The sequence below is a fragment of the Coregonus clupeaformis genome, chromosome 35 (genome assembly GCF_020615455.1).
Source record: "Coregonus clupeaformis isolate EN_2021a chromosome 35, ASM2061545v1, whole genome shotgun sequence".
Classification (NCBI taxonomy): Eukaryota; Metazoa; Chordata; class Actinopteri; order Salmoniformes; family Salmonidae; genus Coregonus; species Coregonus clupeaformis.
In genome coordinates, this window is record NC_059226.1 from 38755332 (window position 1) to 38781841 (window position 26510).

A 26510-nucleotide genomic window follows, 5' to 3' on the forward strand; every position below is an offset into this window, starting at 1 on the left:
ACACGGGGAAAATATAACCCGGCGAATACAGACTACAAGGCGCTCCACCGAGCTCCACTATCCTCACACAAAGACAAGGGGGCAGAGGGAACACTTATACAGGTACTGATGAGGGGGATATGAACCAGGTGTGTGTAATAAACAAGACAAAACAAATGGAATGATGAGATGAGGAGCGGCAGTGGCTAGAAGGCCGGTGACGACGAACGCCGAAGCCTGCCCGAACAAGGAGAGGAGGCAGCCACGCAGGAAGTCGTGACAAAACTTAACCCTAACCTTAAAAATGTGGAGTTAATGCCGAAACTTAACCTTAAACACTTTGAAATTTGGTGTTTGGAACAACTGGTAATTTTCTGGAAAGGGAGATGGATCCTTTTAAATATGTTGTTGGACCATAAACAGATTTAGCTCATTAATCTAAAGCAGGGCTGTCCAACCATCTTCCTGGAGATCTACTGTCCTGTGGGTTTTCAGTCCAACCCTCCTTCCTGGAGATCTACTGTCCTGTAGGTTTTCAGTACAACCCTCCTTCCTGGAGATCTACTGTCCTGTGGGTTTTCAGTCCAACCCTCCTTCCTGGAGATCTACTGTCCTGTGGGTTTTCAGTCCAACCCTCCTTCCTGGAGATCTACCGTCCTGTAGGTTTTCAGTCTAACCCTAATTTAGCATATCTGATTCAGCTAGTTAAGGTCTTGTTGAGCAGCTAATAAGTAGAATCAGGTGTGTTAAATTAGGGTTGAACTGAAAACCCACAGGACAGTATATCTCCAGGTAGAGGGTTGGGCAGCCCTGATATATATATGGTCCAAATAATGATGATCCACGCTTTCTTTGAAAATATATATATAATAATTGACCAAGCCTACAGGCAATACACAACTCTATTATTATGGTGGGAGATTATAATACGGTTTTAAATACCTCAATGGCCGTAAAGGAAATCACACTACAAACTAATGCACTTAAGGAAATCACAAATATTATGGATATATTGGAAGTAGTGGAGATATGGAGGCTTAGATATCCTGATCTAGTGAGATTATTTTTTTGTCTTTTTAATTTTTGTTTCATTTATTTTAACGTTTTTTTTTATCTTATTATTATTATTTTTTTGTCATTTAGCAGACACTCTTATCCAGAGTGACTTACAGTTAGTGAGTGCATACTTAATTATTTTATTTTTTTATACTGGCCCCCCATGGGAATCGAACCCACAACCCTGGCGTTGCAAACGCCATGCTCTACCAACTGAGCTACATCCCTGCCGGTCATTCCCTCCCCTACCCTGGACGACGCTGAGCCAATTGTGTCCGACGGACAAATCTGGGTTTGGCGGATCCCAGGAGAACGCTACCTGCCCCAATGCAGGTGGAGGAGGAATAATGGTCTGGGGCTGTTTTTCATGGTTCGGGCTAGGCCCCTTAGTTCCAGTGAAGGAAAATCTTAACGCTACAGCATACAGTGACATTCTAGACGATTCTGTGCTTCCAACTTTGTTTCAGCCTGACAATGCCTGCATGCACAAAGCGTGGTCCATAAAGAAATTGTTTGTCAAGATCGGTGTGGAAGAACTTGACCGGCCTGCACAGAGCCCTGACCTCAACCCCATCAAACACCTTTGGGATGAATTGGAACACCGACTGCGAGCCAGGCCTAATCGCCCAACATCAGTGCCTGACCTCACTAAGGCTCTTGTGGCTGAATGGAAGCAAGTCCCCTGCAGCAATGTTCCAACATCTAGTGGAAAGCCTTCCCAGAAGAGTGGAGGCTGTTATAGCAGCAAAGGGGGGGGACCAACTTCATATTAATGCCCATGATTTTGGAATGAGATGTTCGACCAGCACATACTTTTGGTCATGTAGTGTATATATATTTACAAGAGCATAATATATATGGGGGATTGGAAAATTATGCAGACAATTACATTGATGGAAGCCACAATCTATCTGCAATATTAAAGCTGATTTACCCTCTAAAAAAAATAGAAAGAGGCTCAAAAATATTATTTGATTTGTGTGTGTGTGTGCGGGTGCGAGCTTGTGATGATTAGATTTGACACATTTGTGAAAACAGAGAGGGATCGTGCTTCAACTAAGTGCTTTTGGGTTCATGTTGTTGTTGGTGGTGGTGGTTTTTGTAGTCATTTTCTGGAAAGGCTCTTTAGAACTTAAATGGAAGGAAGGAAGGTAGGATGGAGGGAGGGGATGTGTTGAATCTCATGAATAACACATAAAGGGTTGAGTCCCAAATGGTACCCTATTCCCTATATAGTGCACTACTTTTGACCAGAGCCCATAGGTAATAGGGTGTTATTTGGAACGCAAACCTTATTTGACCCCAATATCACCCTGTAAAGTGGTGTCTTATGGAGATTCCGGAATCTTAGGCAGATTCCAGTGTGTGTGTGTGTGTGTGTGTGTGTGTGTAGCTAGGATTCCATCCGATTGGCAACAGATTTTCACGCAAATATTCTAAAAATCCGCATAAATAAAATATGGGTATTATCCCCACCAGAGATGTGTTTCCATCAAATTGTCTTGTGCGAAAAGGCTGTGCGTGATGACGTCGTACATATAAAAAAATAATTGACCGAATAAAAAATACAAGTGAAATGGGTTTCCATCGCATTTTCCAACTGTACTGATGGTTTTGTAAAAATGTTTTTTGTTGCATAGCTATAGCGAATGTGCCCACTCCGGTATTGGCACGTGCGCTCTAGCCAACAGCTCGCAGATACAGTACGGTTATAGTTTACATCAAGGGGTAGGCATGCTTTTGATTTAACCGAACTGGAAGACCAGGTGTGTTGAATTTAGTCAATCGCTGAACTGATCAATCAGCTCAGTTGGTCCGGCGTGGTGCCTAGTTGGAACACAATCCCGCAGTACCTGCCGTACTCCAGAAACAGGGTTTCCTACCCCCTGGTCTACATTATGAGATTATTATGGACCAAAGAACGATATTTTTATTTGCCAAACGCTATAGACCCTCTATAGTTATTGGAAAGGAGCATCAAGCTCATCACCTTTCACTTTCACCACCCGGTGAAGTTCATCATAATTTATTTCATCTGTAGTCTAATGAACTGCATGCTTTCCCGAGTTTTAGTGGGAGGATCACACAGCATGTCATTGCGTGACTCCCGAGTTTAGTTCGATATAATGGTTAGTATATTAATATTTGAACGCAAATGCGTTTCAACTGACATTTCTCGCATAATTAATTTTACAGACACAAAAAAAATACCATCACATCGAAGTAAATGTGGAGTCACGCGATGATATGGTGCGTTGTCCTCCCCGGGAAACCATGCAGTTTATTAGGCTACAGATGAAATAAATGATGATGAACTTCACATTGTGGTGAAAGTGCCCGGTGATCTTGACGCTCCAAAAAAAAAACGTTTTCCCAAAAATATCGAAAGTCTTATTCTGGTGACATGATACTTGACTGCCGTTTGACAAATGAAATTATTCTCGCTCTTTTCCATAATAGGTTACACACACAGCCTACCTGCACTGTATCTGAGCGCTGTTGGCTACAGCGCAAGTGCCGGAGACCAGAGTAGCCACATTTGCTATTTAACGCAACAGTTTTTTTGTGACAAAACTATCCGTAGAGTTGAAAATGCCATGGAAACACATTGAACTCTAATTATAAGATTATTATGGACAAAAGAACGGGATTATCTTTATTTGTTAAACGCCAGCCAAGCATCCATCATCACGTCACCAGAATAAGACCCTCTATAGTTATTGGAAACGAGCATCAAGTTCATCACCTTTCACTTTCACCACCCTGTGACGTTCATCATCATTTATTTAATCTGTAGTCTAATGAACTGCATGCTTTCCCGAGTCGTAGTGGGAGGACCACACACCATGTCATAGCGTGACTCCAAGTTTAGTTCGATATAATGGTTATTATACTGTATCAATATTTGCTCTACCAGCATTTCTTACATAATTGATTTTACCCGCACAAAAAGATCTCACCTTGTCTAGCATATTTTGTTTTGTCGGCATTTGTCAAGTTTACCGACAAAATTTGCTGTTTCTTTCTTCCATACAAAGGTTGGATGGAAGCCTGGTTAGTGTGTGGTATTTCAGCTTTGTGGTATTTCAGTTCAACTGAGGACAACTTGAGTGTTTCACTCTGATGCTAAAACCATAGAGGTGATGATATTACAACCAAATAGTTAACATTTATTGAATCGATCCCTTGAAAAACGGCACTCAGTTTTCAATGGTTTTAGCGGGGCTGCTGCTCTCCTTGCCCCCCTGCAGGCAAATCGAACGCTCTCTACCTTATTGTGACGTCTTATTGATAAGGACCTATTAGAATGAGTTCTAAATGTTTCCAGTTCTAACTCAACTCTATAATGACATCACTGTCTTTGTGTTTTGATTTGAAAGTAAACTTGTTTCTGTGCTTCTATGTGACAGAATATTCCTATTTCCATGCATATGATCTGAACATCTTTGAGGGACAATGCAGGTGAGTACAGAGTAGGCTAAACTATTATCTAAACCCCCCAGTAAAGCTCAATACCTATATTCTGACAGTTAAAAACTATTATTTGTAGAGGCTGCTGCCTAAAGTTTTCAGATTTATAGTTAAATGGTACTCAATACATTTCGCTCTGATATGACTAGCTCTTGAATGTCTAAGCTTACATATTGTGAAGTGTTTTAAAATGGTCATACCATGGATCGTTTAGCTATTTGATTTAGAATTTTAAGACCCCTGTAGGTATAAAAAAAACATTATTTATTTTTATTTTTGGGGGGGCCTTCGCTACTATAGCCCATAAAAACGTATTGAGAGTAACACAATTTATAAATGGCAAAACACAGAGTCCAAAAGTTAATCATAAGGAATAAGGTTTTGAAGTGTCTGTCCTGTATCTAGTAGATATAAGACAGCTATGAAAAAAATACCTGTTTTGGGATACATTTAACCCCTTATTTTGTTGGCACAAATCTCCATAATTCCATTCATTTTTTAAACTGGTACCGGTTTACCTTCAGATGAGTCCCGTGACATTTGTGGGGGTCACAGAGAAAAACGGAGAACACCATTTTTATTCGTGAGAGTCTCCCCTTTCCATAAGGGGGGGGGGGGGGTCACAAACGGTCAGGATGATTTCATGAGAAGCCCGATTTTCCGGGATGTCTCCTGATCTGAAAACAGCGCTCTAGCTCTGCCACTTTCCACCACAGATGTGGAAGGGAGACATGGGCGGATGTAGTGGATTGAGACGCAGCCCACGCAAAAAAATTATATAACTCTAGTTTAAACAGAAGATTTTTGATGGGGATTTGTGTATTATGTTAATTAGATTGACACACGGGTACGTCAATAGACTCTTAAGGACTAGCCTGATTAGCCTCCTACGATGTGGAAGAAAGACGTATTGTCCGTTTCATTGTTTACTCTCCTTGTTTGTTTACTATGTTTGTTTATCTGTAAACATGTTTGTTTACCTCCCAGCAAGCCAATGAAAACCAAGCCAGAAGAGATAGGAGCTGCTTTGAGTGCCTGACCATATGGAACCTGAATAATGATAACCACGGTCGGCTGAAACACACACACACACACACGCACGCACGCACGCACGCACACGCACGCACGCACACACACACACACACACACACACACACACACACACACACACACACACACACACACACACACACACACACACACACACACACACACACCATGTCTGTTTGTGCTATCATGCCAAATCATGTCTCTCATTGCCATGCCAATGGAGTTGGCAAGAGCACAACAGATCTGGGATCAGTTATACCTAGCGTACTGTAGTAGAGCACAACAGATCTGGGACCAGTTATACCTAGCGTACTGTAGTAGAGCACAACAGATCTGGGACCAGTTATACCTAGCGTACTGTAGTAGAGCACAACAGATCTGGGACCAGTTATACCTAGCGTACTGTAGTAGAGCACAACAGATCTGGGACCAGTTATACCTAGCGTACTGTAGTAGAGCACAACAGATCTGGGATCAGTTATACCTAGCGTACTGTAGTAGAGCACAACAGATCTGGGACCAGTTATACCTAGCGTACTGTAGTAGAGCACCACATAGAGTTGGGGTCATTTTCTCATCCTAGACCTTTTCCCCTCTAAGATCCTGCTCTGTGGGGAGTTAAAGACAGAGAAGAAGATGTAGAATACCAGGAGAGACGCGAGAGTGAGGAAGGAGATGAGGAGGAGAGGAGGAGGAGGAGGAGGAGGAGGAAGAGTATGTATGTGTGATAATAGAAGAGTCAGTGGTGGAGGAAGATGATGAGGAAGAGGAGCAGGAAGATGAGGAGGAAGAGGAAGAATATGAGGTTACATGTGTAGGGGAGTATGTGGAGGAAGAGGAGGAGGAGGAAGAATATGAGGTTACATGTGTAGGGGAGTATGTGGAGGAAGAGGAGGAGGAGGAAGAATATGAGGTTACATGTTTGGTGGAGTATGTGGAGGAAGAGGAGGAAGAGGAGTGTTTGTTGAAGGTTGTGGTGAAAGAGGAGGAAGAGGAGGAAGTAGAGGAGGACCAAGAAGAAAGAGTGGATGAGAAGGAGAAGAAAGAGAAGGGAGAGAATAACACGAAGGGAGAAGAAGCAGAAGAAGAACAAGAAGCAGAAGAAGAAGAAGGAGAAGAAGAAGAAGAAGCAGAAGAAGAAGAAGAAGAAGAAGAAGCAGAAGAAGAAGAAGGAGAAGAAGAAGGAGAAGAAGAAGAAGAGAAGCAGACAGCCACCACATATCCCAGGTGTGTCCATCATCAGGGCCTGAAACTGAGTGTGAAGAGGCTGACAGGAGAGGAGAAGTACGGTCAGCTCAGAGAGATCATAGGAGAGCAGTATGTTAGGGAGGTTACCTGCGCCCCTAAAGGAGACCGAGTGGTCCTCCACCTCTACCACCCTAGGTGAGTTGGTTAGTTTAGATCTGACCTGGTCTCGAGTCACTTTAGATACTACATAAGGAGAGACATTGACATCTATTATGATTCAACTCACAAAACTGGCCTAGGATCAGTTTATACAATGCTAGTCATCTATACCATCATAGACAACTATTAAAGCTTCAGCTCATACCACCATCTTACATTTCTTTAGAGTCCGTTTTTTTGTTTTTTGTTTTTTAGTAATTTTTTTAGCAGACGCTCTTATCCAGAGCGACTTACAGTTAGTGAGTGGATACATTTTCATACTGTTTGATGCTATAGTAAGCCCTCTCTCTCTCTCTCTCTCTCTCTCTCTCTCTCTCTCTCTCTCTCTCTCTCTCTCTCTTTTTTCTCTTCTCCCCCCTCCCTCTTTCTCTCCCCCCTCTTTCTCTCCCCCATCTCTCTCTGCTTCCATCTCTCTCTCCACCTCCCTCCCTCCTTCTCCCCCCTCTCTCTCCTTCTCTCTCCCCCCCTCTGCAGTGTACCTATGTGTTTCCTGTTGAATCACCACTTGAGTCACCTGGCCACTAAATTCCCTGAGTGCAAGTTCCTGATGATCGTAGCCAGGCATTGTGTCCCCAACTATCCTGTCAGCCACCTCCCCACCCTGTTCATATACGACTCAGGATGCATCCTCAACTCGATGATAGGAGAGGAGGCCTGTGGAGGGAGGAACGTATTGGAAGATGGTGAGAACACACACACACACATGCAGGATCACACACACACACACACACACACACACACACACACAGACACACACACACACACACACACACACACATAGACACACACACAGACACACACACACACACACACATGCAGGCAGGATCACACACAGACACACAGACACACATACACACAGACACACACACACACACACACACACACACACACACACACACACACACACACACACACACACACAGACACACACACACACATGCAGGCAGGATCACACACACACACACACGCACACACACACGCGCACACAGACAGACAGACACAAATACACACACGTACACTACCGTTCAAAAGTTTGGGGTCACTTAGAAATGTCATTTTTTTCCCAAAAGAAAATATTTTTTTTGTCCATTAAAATAACATAAAATTGATCAGAAATACAGTGTAGCCCTTGTTAATGTATTATAGTTGGAAACGGCAGATTTTTTATGGAATATCTACATAGGCGTACAGAGGCCCATTATCAGCAACCATCAGTCCTGTGTTCCAATGGCACGTTGTGTTTGTGCTAATCCAGGTTTATCATTTTAAAAGGCTAATTGATCATTAGAAAACCCTTTTGCAATTATGTTAGCACAGCTGAAGACTGTTGTGCTGATTAAAGAAGCAATAAAACTGGCCTTCTTGAGACTAGTTGAGTATCTGGAGCATCAGCAATTGTGGGTTCTATTACTGGATCAAAATGGCCAGAAACAAATAACTTTCTTCTGAAACTCGTCAGTCTATTCTTGTTCTGAGAAATGAAGGCTATTCCATGCGAGAAATTGCCAAGAAACTGAAGATCTCGTACAACGCTGTGTACTACTCCCTTCACAGAACAGCGCAAATGGGCTCTAACCAGAATAGAAAGAGGAGTGGGAGGCCCAGGACCACAACTGAGCAAGAGGACAAATACATTAGAGTGTCTAGCTTGAGAAACAGACGCTTCACAGGTCCTCAACTGGCAGCTTCATTAAATAGTACCCGCAAAACACCAGTCTCAACGTCAACAGTGAAGAGGCGACTCCGTGATGCTGACCTTCTAGGCAGAGTTGCAAAGAAAAAGCCATATCTCAGACTGGCCAATAAAAGAAAAGATTAAAGATGGGCAAAAGAACACAGACACTGGACAGAGGAAGATTGGAAAAAAGTGTTATCGACATACGAATCGAAGTTTAAGGTGTTCGGATCACAAAGAAGAACATTTGTGAGACGTAGACCAAATGAAAAGATGCTGGAGGAGTGCTTGATGCCATCTGTCAAGTATGGTGGAGGCAATGTGATGGTCTGGGGGTGCTTTGGTGGTGGTAAAGTGGGAGATTTGTACAGGGTAAAAGGGATCTTGAAGAAGGAAGGCTATCACTCCATTTTGCAACGCCATGCCATACCCTGTGGACGGCGCTTGATTGGAGCCAATTTCCTCCTACAACAGGACTATGACCCAAAGCACAGCTCCAAGCTATGCAATAACTATTTAGGGAAGAAGCAGTCAGCTGGTATTCTGTCTAAAATGGAGTGGCCAGCACAGTCACCAGATCTCAACTCTATTGAGCTGTTGTGGGAGCAGCTTGACTGTATGGTACGTAAGAAGTGCCCATCAAGCCAATCCAATTTGTGGGAGGTGCTTCAGGAAGCATGGGGGGAAATCTCTTCAGATTACCTCAACAAATTGACAACTAGAATGCCAAAGGTCTGCAAGGCTGTAATTGCTGCAAATGGAGGATTATTTGACAAAAGCAAAGTTTGAAGGACACAATTATTATTTCTATTAAAAATCAGTATTTCTAACCTTGTCAATGACTACATTTCCTATTCATTTTGCTATATTTCCTATTCAAACTCATTTCCTGTATGTTTTCATGGAAAACAAGGACATTTCTAAGTGACCCCAAACTTTTGAACGGTAGTGTACACTTTCTCTCTCTAACCTCTCTCTCTCTCTCTCAGAGCTGAAAGACAGGGCTATAAATACTGGGAGAGGTTAGTGGGTAATGCAGCGCAGCTGGCAGAGTAATTAGAGCCGAGCAGAGCAGGGACAGGTGGAGCTAGTTAGGCTGAGTAGAGAGAGAGTGGTGAGCAGAGTGGAAACAAACTAAGGTGGTAACCCGGTGGAGTGAGAGGGCTCATGACAGAACCCCCCCAAGGCTGACGGCCCCAGAAGTCCCAAGAGCAACACCACGCCGGGCGGGAGGAGGGGAGCCGGAGGAGGGCTAGAACTCCTCCGAACGGTCCGAGCGAACGTCCTCATCCTCGGAGGAAGCCGGAGGGCCGTGGTCGGGGAGATGGGACAGGTCCCGAGACAGGATCAGGCACAGGACAGGAAGCCGAAGCGGGCAGGACGGTTGGGGATCCCTCTGGGGCGGCCCCTACGGATTGCAGGTTGATCAGGATGCCGTTGGTGGAAAGCGGTGATGAGAGTCCTATCCACAATCCGACTAGCTGGCACCCAGGTCCTTTCCTCAGGTCCATAGCCCTCCCAGTCAGTGAGGTACTGGAGACCCCTACCCCTCCGTCTGGACCGAAGCAGGCGGCGGACCGGTGTAAACCAGACCACCATCGACGAGCCGTGGAGGAGAGGGAGGACCAGGCGCAGCAGGGACCAGCGGACTCTCATGGATGGGCTTAATCTCAGACACATGGAAAGTGGGGTGCACCCTCAGGGAATTAGGCAGTTGGAGCCGGACAGCAGTTGGGCTAATCACTCTTATGATAGGGAATGGGCCAATGAACCGAGGTGCCAGCTTCTGCGACTCCACCCTGAGTGGCAGGTTCTTCGATGACAACCACACCCTTTGACCAACATGGTAGGTGGGAGCAGGAATTCTCCGACGGTTGGCCCCGGTAGTGTAGCTGGCAACGGATCTGAGGAGTGTGGCTCTAGCCTTGTTAAACACCTCTCTGAGACCATGGTAGCATTCTGGGACATTGGAGAGGTCAGGAGCGGAGTTAGTAGGTGGCCGAGGGTAGTGCGGCAGCAAGCAGGCAGGTTCGGTGGCAGTCTCCCCACTCCCTGATCACCCCGATCTTAGTCGGTGGGTTGTGCCGGCGGAGCCATGGGTAACCCAGGATGAGGGGTTGGCCTGGAGGAGCAGGTGAACTGGATAGTTTCTTGATGGTTTCCCGGACAGACCCATGAGACGGGCGTGACATGATGACGATCGGTAAGTGTCAGTCCAGTGCGGGCAGGAATGAGAGGTGTGGGAGGTTCTCCAGTCCCAGTTGGCGACAGTGTTTATTATGTTGGCCGGTAGTGAATCCACCAGAGCAGCAGGGTGTGAGTTGAGTCGAGCGGAGGTGAACTTGCAGCAGGGTTTGCGGTCGGAGGACTGGATGGTCATTGAACTCGGACTCCCCCTATGCCCGGTGAGCCCGGCCTTTAAAGGGAGCGAGTTGCCACCTGTCCATCACCTCCACAATAGAGGCAGAGGTTTGAGGTGAAGCGTCGGCTGGCGCTCTGCAGGAGTGAGAGAGGCTCAACCCAATCTCCATAGGCTCAAGACTGATCAAGCCCGGCCTGGGTGAGTGGTGGTGTGGGGCCAGGTGGATCTCCAGTACCGGTAGTAGGTGGACCTTGGCGCCCCCCTCTCCGGCGACGGGTCACAGCATCTACTATCGATCCTGACAGTCAGTGCGATAACTGTCCAAGTGGAAGAGCAGTTCTGGAGACCAACTCGTCCTTGATATAGTAGGCCAAACTGTGAATTATCCTGACGATGGTGTGTTTCAAGAACTTCGTCTAGCCAGGGTTGGAAGTTGATGGAATGGTCTGCGACTATTCGTCTGCCTTGTCGAATACTGAACAGTTCACGAGACGCCTCTGCGGTTGGTGAATCAGGTCAAACACCTTCAGCATCTCCTCAGCAAACAGGTGAAGGATTTGTCACGGGAGTTTGACGTTCGAACTCTGCTGTTCCCCCAGAGTCGAGCTCGGCCCGTCAGGTGGTGATGGCATACCCAACCTTAGCCTCCGTGGCGAAGGTCCTTGGCTGCAAGGAGAACTGAAGTCGGCAGCTAGTCAGGAATGGCCGGACCTGGGTTGAATGTCGTTGAGCCGCTCGGGGTTTCCAATCTTGGAGGTTCGGGCAGCGGCTGCAATGACCAGGCAGGTAACTCGGGGGAGCAGGGCTGGTGGGCAGACTGGCTGGTCAGGTTGGTGAGGAGTTGAATGATCATGGCGAGTTGTTATTTGCTGCTGCTGGGACACTGCTGGTGCTGGAGCACTGATGCTGTTGATAGCCCGGCCTGAAGCAGAGGTGATGTCGCCGCTCTGCGGCTGGCTCTCTCTCAGTGTGTTCCAGGCGTAGCATGGTGGGTTGCTCAGGTTCTTCGGTTTCCATGTCGAAGTGTGTGGGTCCTGGTCCAGATCGTACTGTCACGGTTCAGACAGACGACAAGAGGTTTTTTAACAGAAGTTTATTTAAACTTAAGGGGAAAGGGATGTAGGGAGTGGTGAAGGCTCCAGGGTTCTCCCGTCCGATGTGCTGGGTCTGTGCCTTTCCCCAGTGGCAGCGAGATGCGTCCGTGCGCCCGGTGGTTGGTGGTCCAAGAAGTCCTTGGGGGAGGAAACACAGACACAGCCGATGGATGAAAACGTACAGTTCAAGGAAATCCAAATACGTTGTAGCAAGGCAGAAGGCTGGTCAGAGTTACCGGGAGTCGAAGAGTAGTCAGAATTTTAAATGTGGCGGGAAGCAGGTCTGGTTTTCCTGGGGCAGAAGAGTATCCGAATCAGGCGGAGTCGGTCACAAGAAACAAGGGTGAGCCCAAAGCCCGAGCACACAGGTTCGGGTGTGAGCTTTGCAGACAGTCTGACAAAGGAGGCTGAAGGCTGGGGCTATAAATACTGGGGGAGAGGGTTAGTGGGTAATGCAGCGCAGCTGGCAAAGAAATGAGTAGAGCCGGAGCAGAGCAGGGACAGGTGGAGCTAGTTAGGCTGAGTGAGAGAGAGTGGTGAGCAGAGTGCTCTCTCTCTCTCTCTCTCTCTCTCTCTCTCTCTCTCTCTCTCTCTCTCTCTCTCTCTCTCTCTCTCTCTCTCTCTCTCTCTCTCTCTCTCTCTCTCTCTCTCTCTGTCTCTCTCTCTCTCTCTCCTCTCTCTCTCTCTCTCTCTCTCTAACCTCTGACCCCTCCTGCAGAGCTGAAATGGATGTTGGCCCAGTCGGGAGCGTTTGTGATTGACAGCTACGAGGCCCTATACCAGGAGGGAACGCCCATCATGACGCCGTGTTCGGAACAGGAACAGGAATACTACAGTGATGACCAGTCTGATCACTATGACAACCAAGGGACCGAGGTGTAGTCAGGTTACAGTGATCACTATGACAACGAAGAGACAGCAGTGTAGACTGTGATCTCTATGACATCAAGAGACAGTGGTTTAAACTCTGATATAATAGTCCATTCATAAATGTTGGCTACTGTTTACCTGTTACATGATATGATCCAGATCAGATTTAATACAGTTGTAGGTAGCTACTCATATTGACTTGTTACATGATATGATCCAGATCAGATTTAATACAGTTGTAGGTAGCTAGTCATATTGCGCTGGCTTATTATTTTTATAATATGCTGTAATAAAGTATGTTATATCTTATTTTATAAACATTTGTGAGTCTCCAATGTCTCAGTCTGCTGCAGTGCAACATCATAGGATAGATTCTGTATAGAATGATAACATTAGATTCTGTATAGAATGATAACATTAGATTCTGTATAGAATGATAACATTAGATTCTGTATAGAATGATAACATTAGATAGATTCTGTATAGAATGATAACATTAGATTCTGTATAGAATTAAACATTAGATTCTGTATAGAATTAAACATTAGATTCTGTATAGAATGATAACATTAGATACTGTATAGAATGATAACATTAGATAGATTCTGTATAGAAAGATAACATTAGATAGATTCTGTATAGAATGATAACATTAGATAGATTCTGTATAGAATGATAACATTAGATTCTGTATAGAATTAAACATTAGATTCTGTATAGAATGATAACATTAGATACTGTATAGAATGATAACATTAGATATATTCTGTATAGAAAGATAACATTAGATAGATTCTGTTAATTTCTTTGCCACATTTTTTGCAGTTTTACTTTAGTGCCTTATTGTAAACAGGATGCATGTTATGGAATACTTTTTTTCTGTACAGGCTACCTCTGTCAATTTAGTATTGTGGAGTAACTACCAATGTTGTTGATCCATCCTCAGTTTTCTCCAATCACAGCCATTAACTGTTAATCTGTAACTGTTTTAAAGTCACCATTGACATCATGGTGAAAATCCCTGAGCGGTTTCCTTCCTCTCCGACAACTGAGTTAGGAAGGACGCCTGTATCTTTGTAGTGACTGGGTATATTGATGCACCATCCAAAGTGTAATTAATAACTTCACCATGCTCAAAGGGATATTCAATGTCTGTTTTTAAATTTTTTATTTTTATGTCCCATCTACCAATAGGTGCCCTTCTTTGCAAGCACTGGAAAACCTCCCTGGTCTTTGTGGTTGAACCTGTGTTTGAAATTCACTGCTCGACTGAGGGACTTTACAGATAATTGTATGTGTTGGGGTACAGAGATGAGGTAGTCATTCAAAAAAATCTAGTTAAAACACTATTATGGCACACAGAGTCCATGCAACTTACTATGTGACTTTGACATTAGGGGGGTAAACTATTTTAAATTCAGGCTGTAACACAACAAAATGTGGAAAAAGTCAAGGGGTGGGAATACTTTCTGAAGGCACTGCGTGTACAAAACATTAAGGACACCTGCTCTTTCCATGACATCAGTGGAGGCTGCTGAGGGGAGGACGGCTCATAATAATGGCTGGAATGGAGCAAATGGAATGGCATCAAACACATGGATGTGTTTGATGTATTTGATACCATTCCACTGATTCCGCTCCAGCCATTACCACGAGACCATCCTCCCCAATTAAAGGTGCCACCAACCTCCTGTGCATCACACAGACTGACCAGGTGAATCCAGGTGAAAGCTATGATCCCTTATTGATGTCACTTGTTAAATGCACTTCAATCAGTGTAGGTGAAGGGGAAGAGACAGGTTAAAGAAGGATTTTTAAAGTCTTGAGACAATTGAGACATGGATTGTGTATGTGTGCCATTCAGAGGGTGAATGGGCAAGACAAAATATTTAGGTGCCTTTAAACGGGGTATGGTAGTAGGTGCCAGGTGCACCGGTTTGTGTCAAGAACTGCAACGCTGCTGGGTTTTTTAGGCTAAGCAGTTTCTGTGAGCAGTGCTTAATTTGAGCCGAACAGGATCCGGCACATCTCCGTTTTGAACTGTTTCGTTCCGGAACCTATTTGTCCGTTCCTGTACCTCTCCTGTCATTATTTTTTTTCTTCACTTTTTGCTATGTAAAAAATTATATAATAAAATACATCAAAGTTCATTCGAGTACGGCTCCTCCTGCCCCCCGAAAATAACGTAATCAGCCCGGGCCGGATATTCGAAAAGTTGGATAGGGTTGGGCCGGCGGGTGCTTATGGTTTGTGCTTATGGTTCGTAACCTATGTTTGCGACCTACACGTGGCGGTGGCTGTGGGAGTAGCGCGCCTGTATCTCTCACAGAATTAGAATGAGATTCACATTCTGTGATCTCTCTCCTTCCTCTGCTCTGATAGACATGAGCCTTCAACTATCATCTCTCCAGCGTTGCACTTCATCATGTATTTCCTTGTAGAATCATAGCCGCGCGAAGGGTTCTGGAGCAGCTGCAGCTGTCTGTTCAGAAATAAATTAAATAATTCAGAATAGCTTACTACACTATGAGAAGGCCTATAATTTAGCCACCGAGGATCAATAGCTTTTATTTTTTTAAATAACCTAGCTGTGGATATATCCCAATAACAAGGCATATCCTACAGTCGGGAACGCCCGGCAAATCTGTCAGTGAACAGCATGCAGCCAAAACAGGCCTTTCGCATGATTTCAAATACAATCGCGGGAAAACACAGGTTGGAAAGCAAATACACTACCGGTCAAAAGTTTTAGAACACCTACTCATTCAAGGGTTTTTCTTTATATTTTTTTTACTATTTTCTACATTGTAGAATAATAGTGAAGACATAAAAACTATGAAATAACACATATGGAATCATGTAGTAACCAAAAAAGTGTTAAACATATCAAAATATATTTGAGATTCTTCAAATAGCCACCCTTTGCCTTGATGACAGCTTTGCACACTCTTGGTATTCTCTCAACCAGCTTCACCTGGAATGCTTTTCCAACAGTCTTGAAGGAGTTTCCACATATGCTGAGCACTTGTTGGCTGCTTTTCCTTCACTCTGCGGTCCGACTCATCCCAGACCATCTCAATTTGGTTGAGGTCGGGGGATTGTGGAGGTCAGGTCATCTGATGCAGCACTCCATCACTCTCCTTCTTGGTCAAGTAGCCCTTACCCCATATGTAACTCTGTGTTGTTTTTATTGCACTGCTTTGCTTTATCTTGGCCAGGTCGCAGTTGTAAATGAGAACCTGTTCTCAACTGGCTTACCTGGTTAAATAAAGGTGAAATAAATAAATAAATAAATAAAAAATTACACAGCCTGGAGGTGTGTTGGGTCATTGTCCTGTTGAAAAACAAATGATAGTCCCACTAAGCCCAAACCAGATGGGATGGCGTATCGCTGCAGAATGCTGTGGTAGCCATGCTGGTTAAGTGTGCCTTGAATTCTAAATAAATCACAGACAGGGTCACCAGCAAAGCAACCCCACACCATAACACCTCCTCCTCCATGCTTCACGGTGAGAAATACACATGCAGAGATCATCCATTCACCTACACCGCGTCTCACAAAGACACAGCGGTTGGAACCAAAAATCTCCAATTTGGACTCCACACCAAAGGACAAATTTCCACCGGTCTAATGTCCATTGCTCGTGTTTCTTGGCCCAAGCAAATATCTTCTTCTTATTGGTGTCCTTTAGTAGTGGTTTATTTGCAGCAATTCGACCATGAAGGCCTGATTCACACAATCTCCTCTGAACAGTTGATGTTGATGTGTGTCTGTTACTTGAACTCTGTGAAGCATTTATTTGGGCTGCAATTTCTGAGGCTGGTAACTCTAATGAACTTATCCTCTGCAGCAGAGGTAACTCTGGGTTTTCCATTCCTGTGGCGGTCCTCATGAGAGCCAGTTTCATCATAGCGTTTGATGGACTTTGCAATTGCACTTGAAGAAACGTTCAAAGTTCTTGAAATGTTCCGTATTGACTGACCTTCATGTCTTAAAGTAATGATGGACTGTCGTTTCTCTTTGCTTATTTGAGCTGTTCTTGCCATAATATGGACTTGGTGTTTTACCAAATAGGGCTATCTCCTGTATACCCCCCCAACTGATTGTCTCAAACGCATTAAGAAGGAAAGAAATTCCACAAATTAACTTTTAACAAGGCACACCTGTTAATTTAAATGCATTCCAGGTGACTACCTCATGACGTTGGTTGAGAGAATGCCAAGAGTGTGCAAAGCTGTCATCAAGGAAAAGGGTGGCTATTTGAAGAATCTCAAATATAAAATATATTTTGATTTGTTTAACACTTTTTTTGGTTACTACATGATTCCACGTGTGTTATTTCATAGTTTTATGATGTCTTCACTATTATTCTACACTGTAGAAAATTGTAAAAAATAAAGAAAAACCCTTGAATGAGCAGGTGTTCTAAAACTGTTGACCTTTAGTGTAGCTCCTGCTGAAAAGAGAATATTCTAATCTGTCTGTTCTAGGCTTCCAAAATATTTGACCAACTTCCAAATATTGTTTTACAAAGGATAACAAGAGAGAGCTAGGCTTTTGGCACAAGCGCCTTGGCCATCACCAGTGAGTGAGGCGTGCATCATTGGGTGTGAGTCAATGAAACGGGAAAGCATTTTAAGGACTATAATTTCCTCCTCATATTGTAGCCTACAATATGTCTCCACACATCTAAACCTAGGCTATTGATGGATTCATGACAAGGGTCGTTTTTTTTTATTGATTTCAGATTGTCAGTTTGTCAGTTTCCAGTCCTGTAAAATAAGGTAGAATTGCATGAAATGCGTTTATAAAAGGCAAAACAATTCCCGGATCCTAAGCTACTAAAATATTTCCCCATGTGTGCAACTTCTGTAAGTGCCTCCACTTCTGCTGCTCTATGCCACTACGCAAATGCGAGTATATGCATGCAATGCTTTACTATAAAGGTGATTTTTTTTTCTTCTCTCATGCGTTCCGGTACCTCAGAGCTCCCAAATTCACCCCCCCTCTCGTGCTCACTTTTTTGTTCCTTCACCTCAACCGTGGGAAGCATAGGAGTCAACATGGCCCAGCATCCCTGTGGAACGCTTTCGACACCTTGTAGAGTCCATGCCCCAGACGAATACAGGCTAATTTGTACACTCACAATGGATACAGTATTAAATGTAGACAACAGGGGGACCTCGCACCATTTTCTGATTCACTGCGTCACGGACATTCAGAGCCTGTGATTGGACGATAGAGGGAATCCACCTTCCTGAACTGTTCCTCGATGGAAGCGATAGAAACCTTTTGGAGCTCTACGTTAATATCAGTTCCATATATAGGCTATGTGAACCGTATCCTATCTCTAGATTAACCCTAAGATAAATCACAGTGATTTTTGCAACGGTGGAACTGTGATTCTGTGAAGTGGAAAATGAAACGAGAGAGCCTACTTCCATGCATCGAATCATCATGAAATATGATATTTCCTTGACAGTCACAATGCACGGAGGGGTTTGAGAAATGGAAGGAAAGTATCAATGAAATTCTTCTGTGATTGTTTAGTTTCTATGTGTATAAATAGCCTATTATTTAAAAAAAACAGTAATTCATAATCACCAGTTCACCATTGCCATATCATATTTCACACTTGTTTCACAACCAGTCTTACAAGGTCATTATAAAGCAAAAAAAAAAAAACGTTCTTCAAACTGACTTATTCATAAAATAGCACCGAAGCACCCATGATATCCTGTTCGTCGCTGTTGACTCGCCTTGCTTTGCTTTTGAAGTATCTCTACTGTACTTGCCAAATAGTGCTCCCTATATTCTCTATTGCGCATGACTGTATGGCTGAATATGAAGTAGAAGCCTCCTGTTTTTCTCCGAGCTAGAGTCCAACCCCCCCCGAATCAACCTCTGAAAAACAAAAACGCGGAGCCATTAAATGTAAAATTGGGGCAGGTAAGATGTTAAAACATATATTTATAACGGTCAATTTCTTGTTATACGGTGGAATCGCTCAGCGGAGAGGTGTACAAATGTATTTTTAGCCCACGGAAGCAAGCGGGGGACTGCAGATGGGGCTTTGGAACCGTTTCCGCACGCTCGGGACACGACTAGGCCCACTGACCCACATTCGAGAGAGAGAGAGCTGTGTGTGTGTGTGTGTGTGTGTGTGTGTGTGTGTGTGTGTGTGTGTGTGTGTGTGTGTGTGTGGTGTAGAGTGTGTGGGCGAGCGAGCGTGTGAATGTGTGCTACTGTATGTGTGTGTGCGTCTGCCGCGAAATGTTTTTTTGCATCGCTATCTCCTCGCTATCTAATCGATGTTCCAGTTTTCGAGCAAATTGTAACCATTTCGAACGTAGATCGCTACATTGTTGAAGATGAGCTGCTATGCTAGCTTTGCTACATTGTGTCAATGTCAATAGTTGCGTGACAGCTTGGCTGGACTCGAACACCCGCCAGCTTTTGAGATCTGTCAGCTATGTCGCTCTTGGTGATTGATTGAGCCTTCGTAGAATTGCATTCAACATTTTCGAAGTCAGTTGGAATGGATTCCCGTCGTCGGAATTCTAAGAAAATGGTCTGGTATGTTACCTGGTCAGTTTTTTTCTGCAGCTATGGTTGGGAGGATATCTTTTTTTCGGTTGTATAACGCGAACACCTGTGGCTTTTTTTTTTGTTGCTATCCAACATCCACCGCGCGTAGCCGTTTCTGGGGCTTAACTAGCGAATTACATGTCATCTATAACGATCTTTGCAGATGTATTATTGGATGCATCATTGCCCAGTGTATGAATCACTAAATTGTCTGTCACTCCCAAACGGAAGACAACTGCATTGGTATCCATTTAATTTTTAAATGTATCAACTTAAATGACCCTGTATATGTTAAGGAACACCTAACTTTACAAGACACACTGCTCATTTCGACATCAGCAGCAATGACAAATTGCATGGGTACATCACGAGGTTCGGGTAAGATCTTTCAGATACAAAAGCCCATCTGACTGGAATAATGTACCTATAGAAATCAGGGCATTAAAATCACAGTAAATTTAAGAAAGTCCTTTAAGAACAAATTCTTATTTACAATGACGGCCTACACCGGACGACGCTGGGAAAATTGTGCGCCGCCCTATGGGACTCCCAATCACGGACGGTTGTGATACATTACGTTTTAGTCATTTAGCAGAGCGATTTACAGGAGCAATTAGGGCACATCGACAGATTGTTCACCTAGTCGGCTCGGGGATTTGAACCAGCGACCTTTCGGTTACTGGCACAACACTCTTACCCACTAAGCTACCTGCCGCCCTGGAATCGAACCAGGGGGTCTGTAGTGGCGCCTCAAGCACTGAGAAGCAGTGCCTTAGACCGCTGCACCACTCGGTCTGTAGTGACGCCTCAAGCACTGAGAAGCAGTGCCTTAGACCGCTGCACCACTCGGTCTGTAGTGGCGCCTCAAGCACTGAGAAGCAGTGCCTTAGACCGCTGCACCACTCGGTCTGTAGTGACGCCTCAAGCACTGAGAAGCAGTGCCTTAGACCGCTGCGCCACTCGGTCTGTAGTGGCGCCTCAAGCACTGAGAAGCAGTGCCTTAGACCGCTGCCCCACTCGGTCTGTAGTGGCGCCTCTAGCACTGAGAAGCAGTGCCTTAGACCGCTGCACCACTCGGTCTGTAGTGACGCCTCAAGCACTGAGAAGCAGTGCCTTAGACCGCTGCCCTTAAGAACAAACTGTTTGTGTTCTTAGCTAATAGAAACATCACCATGTGAAAATATTTGTAAATATGTATATATTATAGGTAGTGTGAATTATAGGTAGGGTGAATTGTATACTGAAGAGAAATATAAACGCAACATGAAACAATTTCAGAGATTTTACTGAGTTACAGTTCATATAAGGAAACCAGTCAATTGAAATAAATTAATTAGGCCCTAATCTATGGATTTCACATGACTGGGAATACAGATATGCATCTGTTGGTCACAGATACCTTAAAGACTGGATCAGAAAACCAGTCAGTATCTGGTGTGACCTCCATTTGACTCATGCAATGCAACACAACACATCTCCTTCGAATAGAGTTGATCAGGCTGTTGATTGTGGCCTGTGGAATGTTGTCCCACTCCTCTTCAATGGCTGTTGCTGGATATTGGCGGGAACTGGAACACTGTCGTACACGTCAATCCAGAGCATCCCAAACATGCTCAATGGGTAACATGTCTGGTGAGTATGCAGTCCATGGAAGAACTGGGACATTTTCAGCTTCCAGGAATTGTGTACAGATCCTTGCGACATGGGGCCGTGCATTATCATGCTGAAACATGAGGTGATGGCGGCGGATGAATGGCACGACAATGGGCCTCAGGATCTCGTCACGGTATCTCTGTGCATTCAAATTGCCATCGATAAAATGTGATTGTGTTCATTGTCCGTAGCTTATGCCGGCCCATACCATAACCCCACCGTCACCATGGGGCACTCTGTTCACAACAGCAAACCCTGGCAAAGGAGAAATGCTCACAAACTGGGATGTAAACAAATTAGTGCACAACATTTGAGAGAAATAAGCTTTTTGTGCTTATGGAACATTTCTGGGATCTTTTATTTCAGCTCACGAAACATGGGACCAACACTTCACATGTTGCGTTTATATTTTTGTTCAGTGTAGTATAACGCTATATTACAGACTCTTGTTCCAGTGCTAACACCTGATTTTAGTTCATCAAGGGCTGATTTGATTCATATCTGAATCAGGTGGATAGCCGTGTGCTGCTGGGGTTGCCCATGTCTCTGTAGCAGGAGATTCCGTTTCACCCTAGATACTAGGAAATGTCTGATGTATGTTTTCAGCATTATGTGTGCCATTAAATGTGTGCTTGTTTCCTCGGCTAGGGTTCACAAAGCACATTTCTAATAAAATACAAATGTATTTTTATAAAGCCCGTTTTTCATCAGCTATTGTGACAAAGTGTTTTACAGATACCCAGCCTAAAACCCACATTTAAACAAAAATATGTCTGTCATAAATGTCCAATGTGATCTCCCTGGTAGAATAAAGGGTTCATATTTATAATAACATTCATGAATAAGCCATTATAAACATGCTTATGATTTGTAATGTTATAATGTTTATAAATGCATGAATGCTTTAAATGCTTGGATGGATTCTAAAGTTTATTATAATGTCCAAGCCAGAACGGCCCAAAGGGGCTTTAGTCTATCTCCTGTTTCTGTAGTGAGACAGCTTGATGTACAGTACATCCCCTGGACAGGACACTAGTCTATCTCCTGTTTCTGTAGTGAGACAGCTTGATGTACAGTACATCCCCTGGATAGGACACTAGTCTATCTCCTGTTTCTGTAGTGAGACAGCTTGATGTACAGTACATCCCCTGGACAGGACACTAGTCTATCTCCTGTTTCTGTAGTGAGACAGCTTGATGTACAGTACATCCCCTGGACAGGACACTAGTCTATCTCCTGTTTCTGTAGTGAGACAGCTTGATGTACCAGTACACCCCCTGGACAGGACACTAGTCTATCTCCTGTTTCTGTAGTGAGACAGCTTGATGTACAGTACACCCCCTGGACAGGACACTAGTCTATCTCCTGTTTCTGTAGTGAGACAGCTTGATGTACAGTACACCCCCTGGACAGGACACTAGTCTATCTCCTGTTTCTGTAGTGAGACAGCTTGATGTACCAGTACACCCCCTGGACAGGACACTAGTCTATCTCCTGTTTCTGTAGTGAGACAGCTTGATGTACCAGTACACCCCCTGGACAGGACACTAGTCTATCTCCTGTTTCTGTAGTGAGGCAGCTTGATGTACCAGTACACCCCCTGGACAGGACACTAGTCTATCTCCTGTTTCTGTAGTGAGACAGCTTGATGTACCAGTACACCCCCTGGACAGGACACTAGTCTATCTCCTGTTTCTGTAGTGTGACAGCTTGATGTACCAGTACACCCCTGGACAGGACACTAGTCTATCTCCTGTTTCTGTAGTGAGACAGCTTGATGTACCAGTACACCCCCTGGACAGGACACTAGTCTATCTCCTGTTTCTGTAGTGAGACAGCTTGATGTACAGTACACCCCCTGGACAGGACACTAGTCTATCTCCTGTTTCTGTAGTGAGACAGCTTGATGTACAGTACACCCCCTGGACAGGACACTAGTCTATCTCCTGTTTCTGTAGTGAGACAGCTTGATGTACAGTACACCCCCTGGACAGGACACTAGTCTATCTCCTGTTTCTGTAGTGAGACAGCTTGATGTACCAGTACACCCCCTGGACAGGACACTAGTCTATCTCCTGTTTCTGTAGTGAGACAGCTTGATGTACAGTACACCCCCTGGACAGGACACTAGTCTATCTCCTGTTTCTGTAGTGAGACAGCTTGATGTACCAGTACACCCCCTGGACAGGACACTAGTCTATCTCCTGTTTCTGTAGTGAGACAGCTTGATGTACAGGACACCCCCTGGAGAGGACACTAGTCTATCTCCTGTTTCTGTAGGGAGACAGCTTGATGTACAGGACACCCCCTGGACAGGACACTAGTCTATCTCCTGTTTCTGTAGTGAGACAGCTTGATGTACAGTACACCCCCTGGACAGGACACTAGTATATCTCCTGTTTCTGTAGTGAGACAGCTTGATGTACAGTACACCCCCTGGACAGGACACTAGTCTATCTCCTGTTTCTGTAGTGAGACAGCTTGATGTACAGTACACCCCCTGGACAGGACACTAGTCTATCTCCTGTTTCTGTAGTGAGACAGCTTGATGTACAGTACACCCCCTGGACAGGACACTAGTCTATCTCCTGTTTCTGTAGTGAGACAGCTTGATGTACAGTACATCCCCTGGACAGGACACTAGTCTATCTCCTGTTTCTGTAGTGAGACAGCTTGATGTACAGTACATCCCCTGGACAGGACACTAGTCTATCTCCTGTTTCTGTAGTGTGACAGCTTGATGTACAGTACACCCCCTGGACAGGACACTAGTCTATCTCCTGTTTCTGTAGTGAGACAGCTTGATGTACAGTACACCCCCTGGACAGGACACTAGTCTATCTCCTGTTTCTGTAGTGAGACAGCTTGATGTACAGTACACCCCCTGGACAGGACACTAGTCTATCTCCTGTTTCTGTAGTGTGACAGCTTGATGTACAGTACACCCCCTGGACAGGACACTAGTCTATCTCCTGTTTCTGTAGTGAGACAGCTTGATGTACAGTACACCCCCTTGTGGTGATTGTATTGCATAGATTAATGTTTGAGGCCTAAATGGTCAGGAATTGTAATATTTATAATATTATGTTTATAACTGTTAAAATAGAGAAGTTAAACGTGACAACTGTGTTTGTGTGCTGCAGGGTGAAGTGATGGCCATGTTGGGCCCCATCCAGAGATGATAGCGGTGACCTCGGATTCACCTTTAACCCCTGATCCCCACCACAACCCCTGAGAACGAGCTGAAACTGATCACACACAGGCTGCAGTGGGGTGAGTGAGGGAGTGAGGGAGTGAGGGAGGGAGGGAGGGAGGGAGAGAGCATTTGATGTGCTTCAATAGGAGTTGTATTGTTTGTTACACTTTTAGAAAAAAGGGTTATTCGGCTGTCCCCATAGGAGAACCCATTTTGGTTCCAGGTAGAACTGTTTTGGGTTCCATGTAGAACCCTCTGTCGTAGCCGGCCGCGACCAGGAGACCCATGGGGCGGCGCACAATTGGCCCAGCGTCGTCCAGGGTAGGGGAGGGAATTTCCGGAAGGGATGTAGCTCAGTTGGTAGAGCATGGCGTTTGCAACGCCAGGGTTGTGGGTTTGTTTCCCACAGGGGGCCACGGGGGGCCAGTATAAAAAAAAAAGTAAAAAAATAAATAAATATATATATATATATATATATATATATATATATATATATATATATATATATATATAATACAGTGGGGAAAAAAAGTATTTAGTCAGCCACCAATTGTGCAAGTTCTCCCACTTAAAAAGATGAGAGAGGCCTGTAATTTTCATCATAGGTACACGTCAACTATGACAGACAAATTGAGATTTTTTTTCTCCAGAAAATCACATTGTAGGATTTTTAATTTATTTATTTGCAAATTATGGTGGAAAATAAGTATTTGGTCAATAACAAAAGTTTCTCAATACTTTGTTATATACCCTTTGTTGGCAATGACACAGGTCAAACGTTTTCTGTAAGTCTTCACAAGGTTTTCACACACTGTTGCTGGTATTTTGGCCCATTCCTCCATGCAGATCTCCTCTAGAGCAGTGATGTTTTGGGTCTGTCGCTGGGCAACACAGACTTTCAACTCCCTCCAAAGATTTTCTATGTGGTTGAGATCTGGAGACTGGCTAGGCCACTCCAGGACCTTGAAATGCTTCTTACGAAGCCACTCCTTCGTCCTTCGTTGTGTTTGGGATCATTGTCATGCTGAAAGACCCAGCCACGTTTCATCTTCAATGCCCTTGCTGATGGAAGGAGGTTTTCACTCAAAATCTCACGATACATGGCCCCATTCATTCTTTCCTTTACACGGATCAGTCGTCCTGGTCCCTTTGCAGAAAAACAGCCCCAAAGCATGATGTTTCCACCCCCATGCTTCACAGTAGGTATGGTGTTCTTTGGATGCAACTCAGCATTCTTTGTCCTCCAAACACGACGAGTTGAGTTTTTACCAAAAAGTTATATTTTGGTTTCATCTGACCATATGACATTCTCCCAATCCTCTTCTGGATCATCCAAATGCACTCTAGCAAACTTCAGACGGGCCTGGACATGTACTGGCTTAAGCAGGGGGACACGTCTGCACTGCAGGATTTGAGTCCCTGGCGGCGTAGTGTGTTACTGATGGTAGGCTTTGTTACTTTGGTCCCAGCTCTCTGCAGGTCATTCACTAGGTCCCCCGTGTGGTTCTGGGATTTTTGCTCACCGTTCTTGTGATCATTTTGACCCCACGGGGTGAGATCTTGCGTGGAGCCCCAGATCGAGGGAGATTATCAGTGGTCTTGTATGTCTTCCATTTCCTAATAATTGCTCCCACAGTTGATTTCTTCAAACCAAGCTGCTTACCTATTGCAGATTCAGTCTTCCCAGCCTGGTGCAGGTCTACAATGTTGTTTCTGGTGTCCTTTGACAGCTCTTTGGTCTTGGCCATAGTGGAGTTTGGAGTGTGACTGTTTGAGGTTGTGGACAGGTGTCTTTTATACTGATAACAAGTTCAAACAGATGCCATTAATACAGGTAACGAGTGGAGGACAGAGGAGCCTCTTAAAGAAGAAGTTACAGGTCTGTGAGAGCCAGAAATCTTGCTTGTTTGTTATTGACCAAATACTTATTTTCCACCATAATTTGCAAATAAATTCATAAAACATCCTACAATGTGATTTTCTGGATTTTTTTTCTCATTTTGTCTGTCATAGTTGACGTGTACCTATGATGAAAATTACAGGCCTCTCTCATCTTTTTAAGTGGGAGAACTTGCACAATTGGTGGCTGACTAAATACTTTTTTCCCC

General features: G+C 44.4%; 2 protein-coding genes and 1 long non-coding RNA gene across 3 annotated transcripts in view; all 3 read left to right on the plus strand.

Annotated features, from left to right (window-relative positions):
* Positions 1-4335: 4335 nt before the first annotated feature.
* On the plus strand, positions 4336-6555 carry LOC123482543. Its single transcript, XR_006657790.1, has 3 exons — positions 4336-4497; positions 5494-5575; positions 6157-6555. It is a non-coding gene; the product is annotated as an uncharacterized LOC123482543 (long non-coding RNA).
* Positions 6556-6689: 134 nt separating this feature from the next.
* LOC121551905 (phosducin-like protein 3) lies at positions 6690-13273 on the plus strand. Its single transcript, XM_045210695.1, has 3 exons — positions 6690-6939; positions 7438-7646; positions 12813-13273. The coding sequence occupies exons 2-3, from the start codon at positions 7445-7447 to the stop codon at positions 12974-12976; spliced, it is 366 nt and encodes a 121-aa protein (XP_045066630.1). The 5' UTR covers positions 6690-6939; positions 7438-7444; the 3' UTR covers positions 12977-13273.
* Positions 13274-18785: 5512 nt separating this feature from the next.
* LOC121551709 (circadian locomoter output cycles protein kaput) overlaps positions 18786-26510 on the plus strand; it is a 41467-nt gene continuing 33742 nt past the window's right edge. Inside the window, exons 1-2 of the mRNA XM_045211083.1 lie at positions 18786-18914; positions 24350-24479. The gene's annotated coding sequence lies outside the window, so the exon portion shown is untranslated. The remainder of the gene's footprint in view (positions 18915-24349; positions 24480-26510) is intronic.